The sequence below is a fragment of the Zeus faber genome, assembly GCF_960531495.2.
Source record: "Zeus faber genome assembly, chromosome: 13".
Taxonomy (NCBI): domain Eukaryota; kingdom Metazoa; phylum Chordata; class Actinopteri; order Zeiformes; family Zeidae; genus Zeus; species Zeus faber.
The window spans coordinates 3598109-3609901 of NC_137198.1; the positions used below are offsets into that span (position 1 = coordinate 3598109).

Below are 11793 nucleotides of genomic sequence, written 5' to 3' on the forward strand. Positions count from 1 at the left end.
ATACTTTATACGTTCCAGTATTAGTACTTTATAATAGTACTTTATATTATTCAGTATTAATACTTTATATTTTTCAGTATTACTATTTCATAATACTACTTTATATTATTAGGTATTAATACTTTGTATTATTCAGTATTGGTATTTTATAATGTACTTTAAATTATTACGTATAAATACGTCATATTTGTCAGTATTAATACTTTATATTAAAATTACATTTCACTGCATATATGTATGGAAGTATGTATATGTATGTGACAAATAAAAATCTTGAATCTTGAATCTAATAGTACCTTCTATTATTCAGTATTAGCACTTTCTAATAGAACTTTATATTATTGAGTATTAATACTTTATATGTTTCAGTATTAGTACTTTATATTAGTACTTTCTATTATTCAGTATTAGTACTTTCTAATAGAACTTTATATTATTGAGTATTAATACTTTATATGTTTCAATGTTAGTACTTTCTATTATTCAGTAATAGCACTTTCTAATAGAACTTTATCTTATTGAGTATTAATACTTTATATGTTTCAGTATTAGTACCTTATATTATTCAGTAATAGCACTTTCTAATAGAACTTTATCTTATTGAGTATTAATACTTTATATGTTTCGGTATTAGTACCTTATATTATTCAGTAATAGCACTTTCTAATAGAACTTTATCTTATTGAGTATTAATACTTTATATGTTTCGGTATTAGTACCTTATATTATTCAGTAATAGCACTTTCTAATAGAACTTTATCTTATTGAGTATTAATACTTTATATGTTTCGGTATTAGTACCTTATATTATTCAGTAATAGCACTTTCTAATAGAACTTTATCTTATTGAGTATTAATACTTTATATGTTTCGGTATTAGTACCTTATATTATTCAGTAATAGCACTTTCTAATAGAACTTTATCTTATTGAGTATTAATACTTTATATGTTTCGGTATTAGTACTTTCTAGTTTTCAGTATTTCTACATATTTCTGTTGTTCGTCACCGCTCCTCGCCCCTCCCCCATGCGCTCGCCTCTGCGCGCCGCTGCCGCTATTTGCCGCGCGCCGCTGCCGCCCCGCGCCGTCCGCTACCGCGCGCATTGTGCCGCGCCCGCGCCGCGCCGCGCCGCGCCGCAGCAGCGGCAGCAGACGGAGAGCAGCTCGACGTGGAGCCGTGGCATGAAGGATCTGTGAAGCAGACCTCCGCTCGCCGCACATCCTATGAGCACGACGGGAGCGCAGTAACCCAAACACAGGTGAATATGGCGAACGGGTCGCTCGACGCGCCGCGGGTCTAGTCCAAGCGGGGGACGGAGGGGAATTAGATTTTTAGGAACTTAACGGCGAGCCTGGGGGAAAACTCCGGGCTCGGAAGGAGGAAGCTCTCCGCTCATTAGCGCCGCTCGGTAGGAAACGTAATTCCGGACCGTCGGTAGGTCCGGGTCGCTTCAGCGGGGGCGCGGCGCCGTGTTTACGGTTCTAGCGTAGCATCTCTCCGGCCCATTTAACCCGCCGTGCGGTTCTGTGGCGCGCACAATTAAAGTTAGCTCGGCGGGCTAGCACAGCTAACTAGCTGTTAGCCGCTAACTAGCGTCAAAATGGCCTCTGTGTCGCTTCCGCTCTGCCGCTCCTCAGACAAAGCATGCGGCACTAACAGCGGCGGCCGCCAAAGCCCGTCCTACCCGCGGCCCCGAAATGAGCGCGGCGGGGGCGTTCGTTTACGGGCTCGACGACGCGACGAGCGCCGTTCGCCACAGCGGCCGGTATCGCCTCGTAAATCGGAGCGAGGGGAGCCGTGAAAGTGCAGCTTTCTCCGCGGTGGGGGAGGGGGCCCGTCCGGGGCCAGGGCCGAGGAGGCTGCGGCGGCGGCGGCTCGAGCACAGCGGCTCCGGTTTCTGCGTCGAGCACCGGTAGAACCAGGGCAGCGCAGGCTGCTGCCTGGGGCAGGACATGGGTGGTTAGAAGAATAAAATACACTGTGCAGACAGACCAATAGAAAAATAATAAACCTGTCTGTCTGTCTGTGTGTGTTTGTGTGTGTGTGTGTGTGTGTGTGTGTGTGTGTATATATATATATATATATATATATATATAAAATGAACAAGGTAAACCACAACAGAAGCCTGTGACAGGCACTAAGTGACTGGGTTGAGAAAATGTCTGGATATAAATATAAATACAGTGGATATTTCTGTACATGACTAATATTTGTACAATAGTATGGTGTATTGTACACACTTTATTACACAGCTCTGTGTGTGTGTGTGTGTGTGTGTGTGTGTGTGTGTTGAAGGAACCTGTGATGATGTGTTTAATTTGTCATTTACCTTACAGTGTGTTTCCGTGTTTCTCCCCAGTTGCCGGTAGTCGTATTAACCATGCCGTGTTTACCATGCCGTGTTTATTTTGTTTTCCAACATTTTCCTTGTTTCTTCAAGCGTCGTGTGTGTGTGTGTGTGTGTGTGTTTGCTCGACAGGGGCGGCCTCGCGGCAGCGCGTGCGGGGACGGAGACGCTTCACCTCCTCATCCTTTTTGTTTCTTAGATCTCCGGAGCTCCCGCCGCTTTTCTTGCTCTTTTCCCGCTGTCAGGAACTGTGTGGACGCCCGTGGGGGCAGGTATCTGCAGCCAGGCAGGGTTATCGCTCGTAAAGCCAAACCGGCTGCTGCGTGTGGGACGTGGTCTGTTGTCAGTCGCTTATTCGGCATCATCTGAAATTAATCAATGGAGATATTTCGTTTCCCCTTAGTTCATTGGGCATTTCTACCTGGATAAGCACGGGGCCGTTGCCGCCCTCTAGTGGAGGTGGCCGCACACGCAGCCTCCACCTCGGGTGGTGTCGCTGCAGCTCTGGAAGCCAAATTGTTTTTATTTTCAGGGACATTGGGAAAGGCTCGATGTGAAACGGTTTAACATGGCGAAAACACCAGTTAACGCTGACATTTAGAATTATTTTTTTTTAACAATTGTGGGCAGCACGTGTAATATATATCAGTAGTGAGAAGATGAAGTAAATGGATATAAGTTGAAACATGATCTTAATGATGTGCAATGAGCTCAAATTAATATAGAACAATCTGAAATCTTTACCAGACCTTGGGGGTCAGGAGGTCACTACGGTGTCGATTTCAGGGGCATGAAAAAAAACTGGAAATACAGAGAAAATTGCACGGTGTCACAAATTTAGCGGTACGTTAAGCTCACAGCTTAAGGTTACGCTAAATTACTGACATTTTGACATTTAAAAGTCAAATTAATTCAGGTCATAGGGTGACACATGTTGATCCTATGTTAAAAATCTAACAGATGGTCCAAAAAAATAATAATTTCTGCAATGAGAAAATACAGCTTTAATGTAGCTTAATTCCTTTTCATATACAGTATATTTATATATACATTTATTTTTTATTCTACTTTGGTTCAGATATTATTCACATGACCTCCAGTTTCTGGTAGTTTTGAAATGTTTTCTGTGTAATATCGGCCCAATTAGCTACATTCAGCCTCCTGTTTATTTGTCATTTTGCACCTGATTTAATTCATAAAGAGTAATATTCGGAGTAATATTTATTATTTTTATATTTTAACAGGTTAAACCTCCAAGATTTGGTTCAATGCTGAAGTGTTTCTACCTTGTTAACCTGCATTAAGCCCTTTAACGTCCCCGTTTCCACTCCGATCTTTAGTCAGTTGTGTTTTATTGTTGTGTGATGTTTAACGCTGCGCATTTCAGGCTAAAACTCTGTAAACTAACATCACACTCATGATTCAATCGACTTACTTTCCCCGATGGAATCACACACGCGGTAAAGCCGTCGTTCCCTCAGGGTGGGAGTAGCACCCAGTAACCGTGTTCCCTGCCCACAGGTTGAGCAGCCAGACCCCGCCCAAAACCCTTTTCCCCGGTGGGGGGAATCAAACGCACCCCTTTAGTCTCCTCTCTCTCCCACGCCTTGTTTTCATCCCAGGGGCCTCCAAACGGGCAAGTGTTATGTTTCTATGTTGTACCGCTCTGTTTGAACCCGGCCACAAACAGGAAATTGACTCTTAATCGATTCATTCATGTGTTTTATTGAATTTTTTTCTGTGCCAGCTCTTCCCACCTTATGGCTGTAGAACAGTAAAGATGGCTTCCCTCGTGTTTCAATGCTTACTGTAATTGAAATATCTGATTCCCCCCCCTAATTTTGCATTAACTTGACCACACGAGGAGAATTGCGGCTTGTTGAATAGGATATCTTCTACCACAGGGAGCGGGGGCAGAGGATCTGATCGTGATGCCCCGTGGCTTTTTTGGTTGTGGGATGTTATTTTTTTATTTTTTTCCCTCCTCTTTCCTTGTTTCTTTGACAATGGCCTCTAGTGTGTGCAAACTGTGCAGCGGTGCTGTTTAGTTGGTAACCATGCTATTTTGGGTGGCTCAGTGGTCTGTTAAAAGTGTGGTTGTTCCGCCCAGCAGGAGCCTTGCTTCAGACTGGCCTAAAATGGGCAGAAATGGTGCTGAACAAAAGCTGCTTGTCGCTCGTACAAAAGTACTTGGAGCGCTGCAGCGGGGACCGCGCTGCTAAGCTAATGCCTGTGCCTCTCAACAGGAAAGGTAGAGCAAAAATTTAAGACAAAAACAACAACTGCCACAAAGCATTCAGTGTACACTGTAGCTCACACAGATTTTTATTTTTAGACACTAGCGTGTAAACAGTAGTTGGCTTTTAGTGAATTTGTAGCCTTAGCGTCATCGTTAGCATGAGCAGCATTGCTCCACATAGCCTCACACATTGACATAACGTACACGGCATTTACTCCTTCAGATGTGACTTGACTAGTGTAAACAAAGCATAGCACACCAGTAGTCTTCCATGTGTCAGTGTGAAATGCTGGTCCGCCGCCGCCGTGGTCCCGTCTCACTCCCTTCTTTCTCCGTCGCCAACAGAGAGCCAACATGTTCCCGAAGGGCACCAAGCGCAAGTTCTCCGACCCCGGGGAGGACCCTGCGCCGGGCGGCGGTGGCGGCGGTGAGCCGGCCGCCCCGGCCCCCCCCGCCGTGCCCCGCGCCCTGACCTCCACCTACAGCCTGCAGCGGCAGTCCCTGCTGGACATGTCGCTGATCAAGCTGCAGCTGTGCCACATGCTGGTGGAGCCCAACCTGTGCCGCTCGGTGCTGATCGCCAACACGGTGCGGCAGATCCAGGAGGAGATGACGCAGGACGGCACCTGGCAGATCATGACGCAGGCGCTGGCGGCCGCCCAGTGTCCCCCGGACCGCCTGGTGGCCACCGAGGTGCTGTGCCGGCAGAGCGAGGCGGGGCCCGCCGCCAAGCCCTACGCGGCGGTGGAGGAGGGCTTCCAGACGGAGGAGGTGGTGATGGAGGGCGAGGAGGAGGTGACCATGTCCACGCTGTCACCCGTGCCCCCGCCGCTGGCCCCGCCCGCCTCCTACCTGGCCGGCCCTTTCGGCGTGGGCCCCTGCTGGGAGGAGGAGGAGGACGAGGAGGAGGAGGAGGAGGACAGCGAGGAGTGCGCGTCGGAGGGGGAGGACGAGGAGGACGGGAGGCGGGACCAGCTGAGCGCGCCGTCCAGGACGCCGCCGGAGCAGGTTTTTGGGACTTTCGAGATCAAGCACCCGGCGCCGACCGCCGACCCCGCCCTCGAAGAACTGTTTTCGGACGTGGACGCGTCGTACTACGACCTGGACACGGTGCTGACGGGGATGCAGGCGGCCCCCAAGATGGGCCCCTATGACCTGCTGGAGAGCCTGTCCTCTCACGGGGCCACGCCCCTCAGCTCCAGCGCCAGCTGCAGGTCCGACCTCAACGAACTGGACCACATCATGGAGATCATCGTCGGCTCCTAAAACGCCGCCGCCGCTGATCCCGGACTCTTGGCGGCGCGTGCACATTTTTAACAAGTGCACGCGCTGCACGCGGTGGTTGGGGATTTTGGGAACAAGGCAGGAAGTGGAAGTGACATCACTTCCTACGTTGTTTACGGAATCAAAAACTCAACAGTATCTGTGAGAAGGCAGATAATTACATATACCAAGATGCATTCTTTTCTTTACATATTTTCCGTCTTTATTTCTGTCATAGATTCGTTCATATTACGTCTTTTTCATATATTTCTGCCATTTTGTCCATTTCTATTTATTGTGTCATGAACTGAGGAATAATTCACTACACTACACGCAGCAGAAACCAGAACAAATTGTAAATCCAAATCTATGAAGCAATGCATATTTTCCTAAAGATTTGAGCAATTATGAATGAAATATATGTATATGTACGTATGTGTATATAGAATTATATTTTTTGCATTATACCGCTGTGGGATTTTAAAAGTATCATTTGATATTCAGTTCCTCTTCTTTTTTTGTTTTCCCCTCCCGAGCAGTTTTTAAGATTTTAATGTAGCCAGACTCAGAGCAAAGTCTTCCTATGGTTTGGCATCTCCACTGTACTGATGATCTCACACTTTTCTCGACGCTGTAATCCCATTTTTCTGCGGCGCTCTCGCGCAGGGAAGGTAACGGTCCTCGCTCCCGGGCGGCGCCCTCTGACTCCGCCCTCCCGGCAGGTACCGACCACCGCCTCCGCCTCTTTTCTCCGCCGCAACGCCCCGCTGGCTGCGGAGGTGGCGGCGGAGGTGGTGGAGGTGGCCGCGGGGACGTCGACACACATCCCCCCCTCCCCCCCCCACCACCGTGGCTGGCGGGGGAAAAAAATCATGTCCTGCCCTGGTTTTATGGATGTCGTTAAGTAATCCTTTTCCTTTTTTTATTTTATTTTATTTTTTTGTTTGAAACATTTGGAGAAACCCTGGGATGACAACCACATCAAGAAGCCATATTGTTTTTCTCTCATTTGTAGCATTACAGAGGAAGAATTATATGTGTTGACCCATCTAATTTATTACAGTTTTATTTATTGTATTTATTATCTCTAGGTACAGACAGGCCATACTGACATCTTAAAAATCAACCACAGCTCCCATTTATTTTTCTTCCTTTCTTATATTTACCCCAAATATGCCCTCCATGTTAAATGCAGCATCTATTTATTCCATGCGTTGTTTTTTATGTTTTATTTTTTGGGTTTTTTTTGTGGGGGGGGAGAGGTTTTCCGTCGATTGTTATTTTCTAACCGGGTTACTATTCCAGTCACTATGCAGCTCGATCACACAAGTTTCAAAACGATTGTATCCCACTCAAAGATCCTTTATGCAAACAGTTGCCTTTCTCCTGAAGATGTGGAAGACGCGTTCTCTAAATTGTTCCTTGTTATCACGTTGAAGAGATTTACTCAGGCGAAGAAATGTATTGAGGAAAACAGTGTTACGATGCTCTTAATGCCACACCACAACACTCCTCTGAAGGGTTCACTCCAGACGGAACGGGAGCTAGGATTTCAAAGACTTATTACAGTTGTAAAATGTATGCATTTTTATATTAAGGAAAAAAAAACATTGTAGCATCTTTGTAAATATTTTTTATAATAAAAGGTGCAACTATTTATTGTGTGACATGTGAGTTATTGGGCGTGAAGACGTGCTGGTCTATGCTGGATGGAGGTCCGAGCGTCCGTGCTGTTTTAACAGCCTCTTACTGTATGTGCGGCGTTCCAAACAGCGCCCCCTAGAGGTTCCAGGAGCAGTGGACGTAATGCACGAACAACATGAGATGACTCGTTTTACCTTGTATCAATTTGACCATTGCATGTCGCTGACTATATTTAATTGAGGGGTTCCTGCCAAAAAGTCTCTGTGGGCGTTCGCCCCTTTGTGTTTATCTTTTTTGTCACTTTCTAACTTTTAAACCCTGTCCGAGTCAAACAACCGAACAGGGTCCAGCACGTAACCAGCCAACCACTGCGACCCTCAACGTGGGAGAGCTGCGGGACGGCCTTAGCTGAGGGATGCCAGGTAGCAGAGATCTAGGCAGAAGGTTTTGCATTGTGCATGTTCGTATTTGCCTGCTGCAGCTTTAAAATTGTGAATGCAGGACTTATACTTGTTATCTTGTATTTTTACATTTACTCTCATTCAAAGGAAGGATTGAAGTACTTCTTTCACCACCTCCAACTGGATTGTATAAACCGACCACTGACTTTGTGCCGCTACTAACTTGATATACCCGGTGTTCTGTTGGGAATGTACTCACCGTAATGATTTGGGGGTCGGAACATTGCAACTCATCAACGTATCGCGTGCTGTTTTCTGGAGGACCGGTCCATAGGGTGGATTTCCTGCAGACTTTGTCCAACACGCCACCTTTGATGGCGTAACCCACGTGACCTCAGGCCTCCATGCGCATGTCTCTCACCCGCATGTGTGGCGGACGGAAGAATTTCACCACCAACTCTGTTCAGGTTGTCATTTGATAGCCTGGCGTACGTGAGTGGCTTGACGCCAAGCCGCTGTCTGCGCCTGCGGAGGGTCAGACGCCCCGAGCGTGTTGCCAAGGGATACGAAATGAGAGATCTGCTCTCCCGGAAGGCCGCATGGAGGTCGGCCTCGACGTCCGGTCGTGACAGTTGGAGACGAAGGGACATGACCGTTGTCAGACCCGGTTCTTTGTCTGGTTTCATAAGCGGTCGGCAAGAAAATTAAGGCGTCCATCCCAGGAGCCCACCGCACTGGCTGGTTCTGTCTTTCTTGAATCTTCGACAAACCGTGAGATCGGCAGAAATCCAGATGAGGTTTGAATGTGATCACCAAGTCGACCGTGCAGCCTCTCGGGAACAAAACAAGCGGCAGATGCTCTTTGCATTTGCTCAATACATTTTAAGACATTATTTAAAAAAATGTCTGATGTCATTTTCATTGCTACTTACTCCCAAAATAAATGTAAAAAACTGCACTCGATAAGAAAACAGGATGACTCTGAATAGCAGCGTCTTTGTATAGTTCTGCCATTTGACGTCAGGTGAGGGTAAGCGCAGAATGTGTTGCACAGGTATTTCCTGGCTTGAGAGTGACTTCCTGCTGAAGGACGAAACTTCCTGTGTCGGTGAACGTAATGGAGACCAAAAAAGACGAGGCAAAATATAATCACGTGAGTGTCAAGTATATACACATGAGAAAGTGACGATATATGTAGGTGAGTGGATTGATTTTAGATGTAAGAGATGTAATATCTGTATGTGAGAATATGGTATGTGTAAATACGTGTGAGAATGAAAAAAATATATATATATAAGAGTTAGAATGTATGTATGTGAGGGTAAAGAATACATACATGCGTGGAAGTGTAAATATACATGTAAGTGAGAGTAAAAATACATGTATGTTTTGAAAAGTAAAGTGTCGATATATGTGAGTAGAAATGTATGTATTGTTCCATAATGCAGGAAAAACACAACCCTCAAGCTTTTCAACCCGTTGCCCGTAACAGGCTTGTGATCCCGACAGAAAGTAAAGCTCTGGATGTAAAGGCTGGGTGGGAAACGGACGCCGGCCTTGCTTTCGGGGACTCTGAGAGGAGGTGGATTTGCGACGCCGCTCCATCGTTCCCTGGTGACGCCCAACGCAGACTCTGGCGGCTGGACCTCGCGCTCGGGGTTTGCCTGACGCCTCCATCAGATGAGTCGCAGTTACTCAGCATCTTGTCCTCGACGCAAGACTGGAACAGGGACTCGGTCACATTATGTTCTGGACGCGGTAGATGTCTGGGGCCCTACTGGAGGTCTGTCTTAAAAATAATTAAATAAATAACAATGAATTAATAATTAATAATTGAAAATAACTGTGGGGGCGGAGATCCCGACGAACCCGAGGCCGGCACTTCCGGGGGACATCTCAGGTTCACCGGTCAGTACGAGGTGCAATGCTGGCTTTGTCAGGCATCGCCCTAAAGGCAGCGGATGCATGCAAAGCCATCCGCTGGCACAGTGGGGAACCCCCTGATGTGTCTTTGTGGCTCAGAGAGCTTCCATCGTACGTACCCTCGGAAAAGATTATGCTTAATCTCGGGGGGGGGGGGACGACTACCTTTTGATAAACGCCGGGGGGGGCTTTGCAACCTTTTCACAGAAGAGGACGTCTCTGGACACCGACGTCCATGATCAGGCGTGAAGCTGTGACGCTCTGCTGCGGGGTTGGTGGCTGCTCCCTGTGTGCGGGGGGCTTGTGCATGGCCCCCTAAGCCACTAAGGATCTGGGTGAAGCACCAGGACGGCTGAGTGCACTGTCACGACATCTAAAGGAATAACGTGGTGCCTGCATTACCCTGTAAGTATGTCTATCTCCTGTACTATTTTTGTTTTTACTGCTATACCTGTCATAATGAACACTGTTATTATAAATCTTGTTATAATTATGATTCATTCATCTATTTTATTTCACTTTATCTATTTACTTTATTATTATTATTTATTTTACTTATTTGTGTTTTTTGTTTCTTTTTTTTCTTTGTCCATTGTGGACATTCTGAAGTGGGGGGGGGGGGGGGGGGTTGATGTCTGATGCTGTTGGTACTGATTATATTGTTGTATTGTATCTTTTGTTGGGAGGGGGACTCAATAAACTTATTGTTAAAAAAAAAAGAAAATGTATGTATGTGAAAGTGAAAATGTATGTATGTGAATGGCGTATGTACTGTATGTATCTGACATTGAAAATGTGTGTGTGGTGTGGGGATGTTGTGGGTTGCGCAGCCACACTGACCTGGATCCAGGTGATCGGGTTCAGGGTGGCTGCATACCTGTTGCTCTTTGGTAGCAGGTAAAACCTCCATCCCCACACACTCACCCAGGAGAGGAGCCCTGTCATGACACGTTCCATCTGCTCCTGGCTTGTTCCACCTCGCCTCCTCTCTGCAATAAACTGGTGTTTACAACCCATCGTCTTCTGTGTCCCTGTGCCGGAGGAGCCCTGAAAACTCCACTTGGGTGGCGAGTGGCAGGAGAAGCTGCCACAGTATGTATGTGAAATTGAATCTGCGTGTGAGAGTGAATATTTGGGAGTGAAAATGTTATGTATGTGAGCAGACCAGAATGAGTTATGGCTTGTACGGCCCCCCATATCTATGTATTATGTATGTAGTACTGTGTGTATGATGTATTATGTGTGTATATAGTATGTATGACACATGAAGTTTCATGTATTAGACAGTTCTGTTTCATAAAAAAAACAAAATTTCAAGACATTATCAAATGTTCACTTTGCGGCTCAGGCAGAGCAGACGTTTTGGTTCAATAATCCAGATTTGACATCAGTAGACGTCTCATCCAGGTTGTTTGTGTGCTGCGCAACTTCAGCAGGTTGTGTTTAAGACCTTGTTCCGTGAGGACCTGCCCCCTGGAGGGTCCCCCCGCTGGTACCTCCATCCCCTCCACCAGGGGAACAGGGAGACTGCGGAGCAGAAGGTGGTGGAGGTCCCGGTGGAACACGGAGGTTCAACACCGCCCCCGCCGGGTGGAGAAGATCCACGACCTGGAAGAGGAAACCTCTGACCCCGGTGGCGATGGTGTAACCATGGTAACCAAGCATCAGCTGCAGCTCCTGTCCTGAACTTCTAGTTGACTGAGATGTTTTGAAGACACAGGAAGTAACTGTAGAAACGTCAGTTTAATGGTGTTTCAGGTAAAAAAAAAAAAACACAAACTGTAACAATAAGTTCAGCAGGAAGAAGAATAAACAAAATAAAAGTACATTGGCAACGCAGCCATTTTGGTCCTTTTATAAAACGTACAAAGCTCCTTTTTTTTTTAAGAAGTGAATTTTGTGGGTACGAGACGTTTAAACCCCCCCCCCCCCCCCCCCACACGCGTCTCCTCTAAACGAAGAATAAATCAGCGA

The 11793-nt window shown here is 46.5% G+C and overlaps 1 protein-coding gene across 2 annotated transcripts; it reads left to right on the forward strand.

Annotated features, from left to right (window-relative positions):
* Positions 1-1186: 1186 nt before the first annotated feature.
* On the forward strand, positions 1187-7508 carry cdca4 (cell division cycle associated 4). 2 transcript variants are annotated; one of them, XM_080012645.1, is made up of 2 exons: positions 1187-1260; positions 4934-7508. In XM_080012645.1, the coding sequence occupies exon 2, from the start codon at positions 4943-4945 to the stop codon at positions 5852-5854; it is 912 nt and encodes a 303-aa protein (XP_079868771.1). In that variant the 5' UTR covers positions 1187-1260; positions 4934-4942; the 3' UTR covers positions 5855-7508. The 2 variants fall into 2 exon arrangements, with proteins under 2 accessions (XP_079868771.1, XP_079868772.1); XM_080012646.1 differs by lacking the exon at positions 1187-1260 and adding an exon at positions 4193-4600.
* Positions 7509-11793: the final 4285 nt, after the last annotated feature.

Coding starts and splice junctions, on each gene's coding strand:
- cdca4 (XM_080012645.1), top strand. CDS start 4,943: ATGTTCCCGAAGGGCACCAAGCGCAAGTTCTCCGACCCCGGGGAGGAC.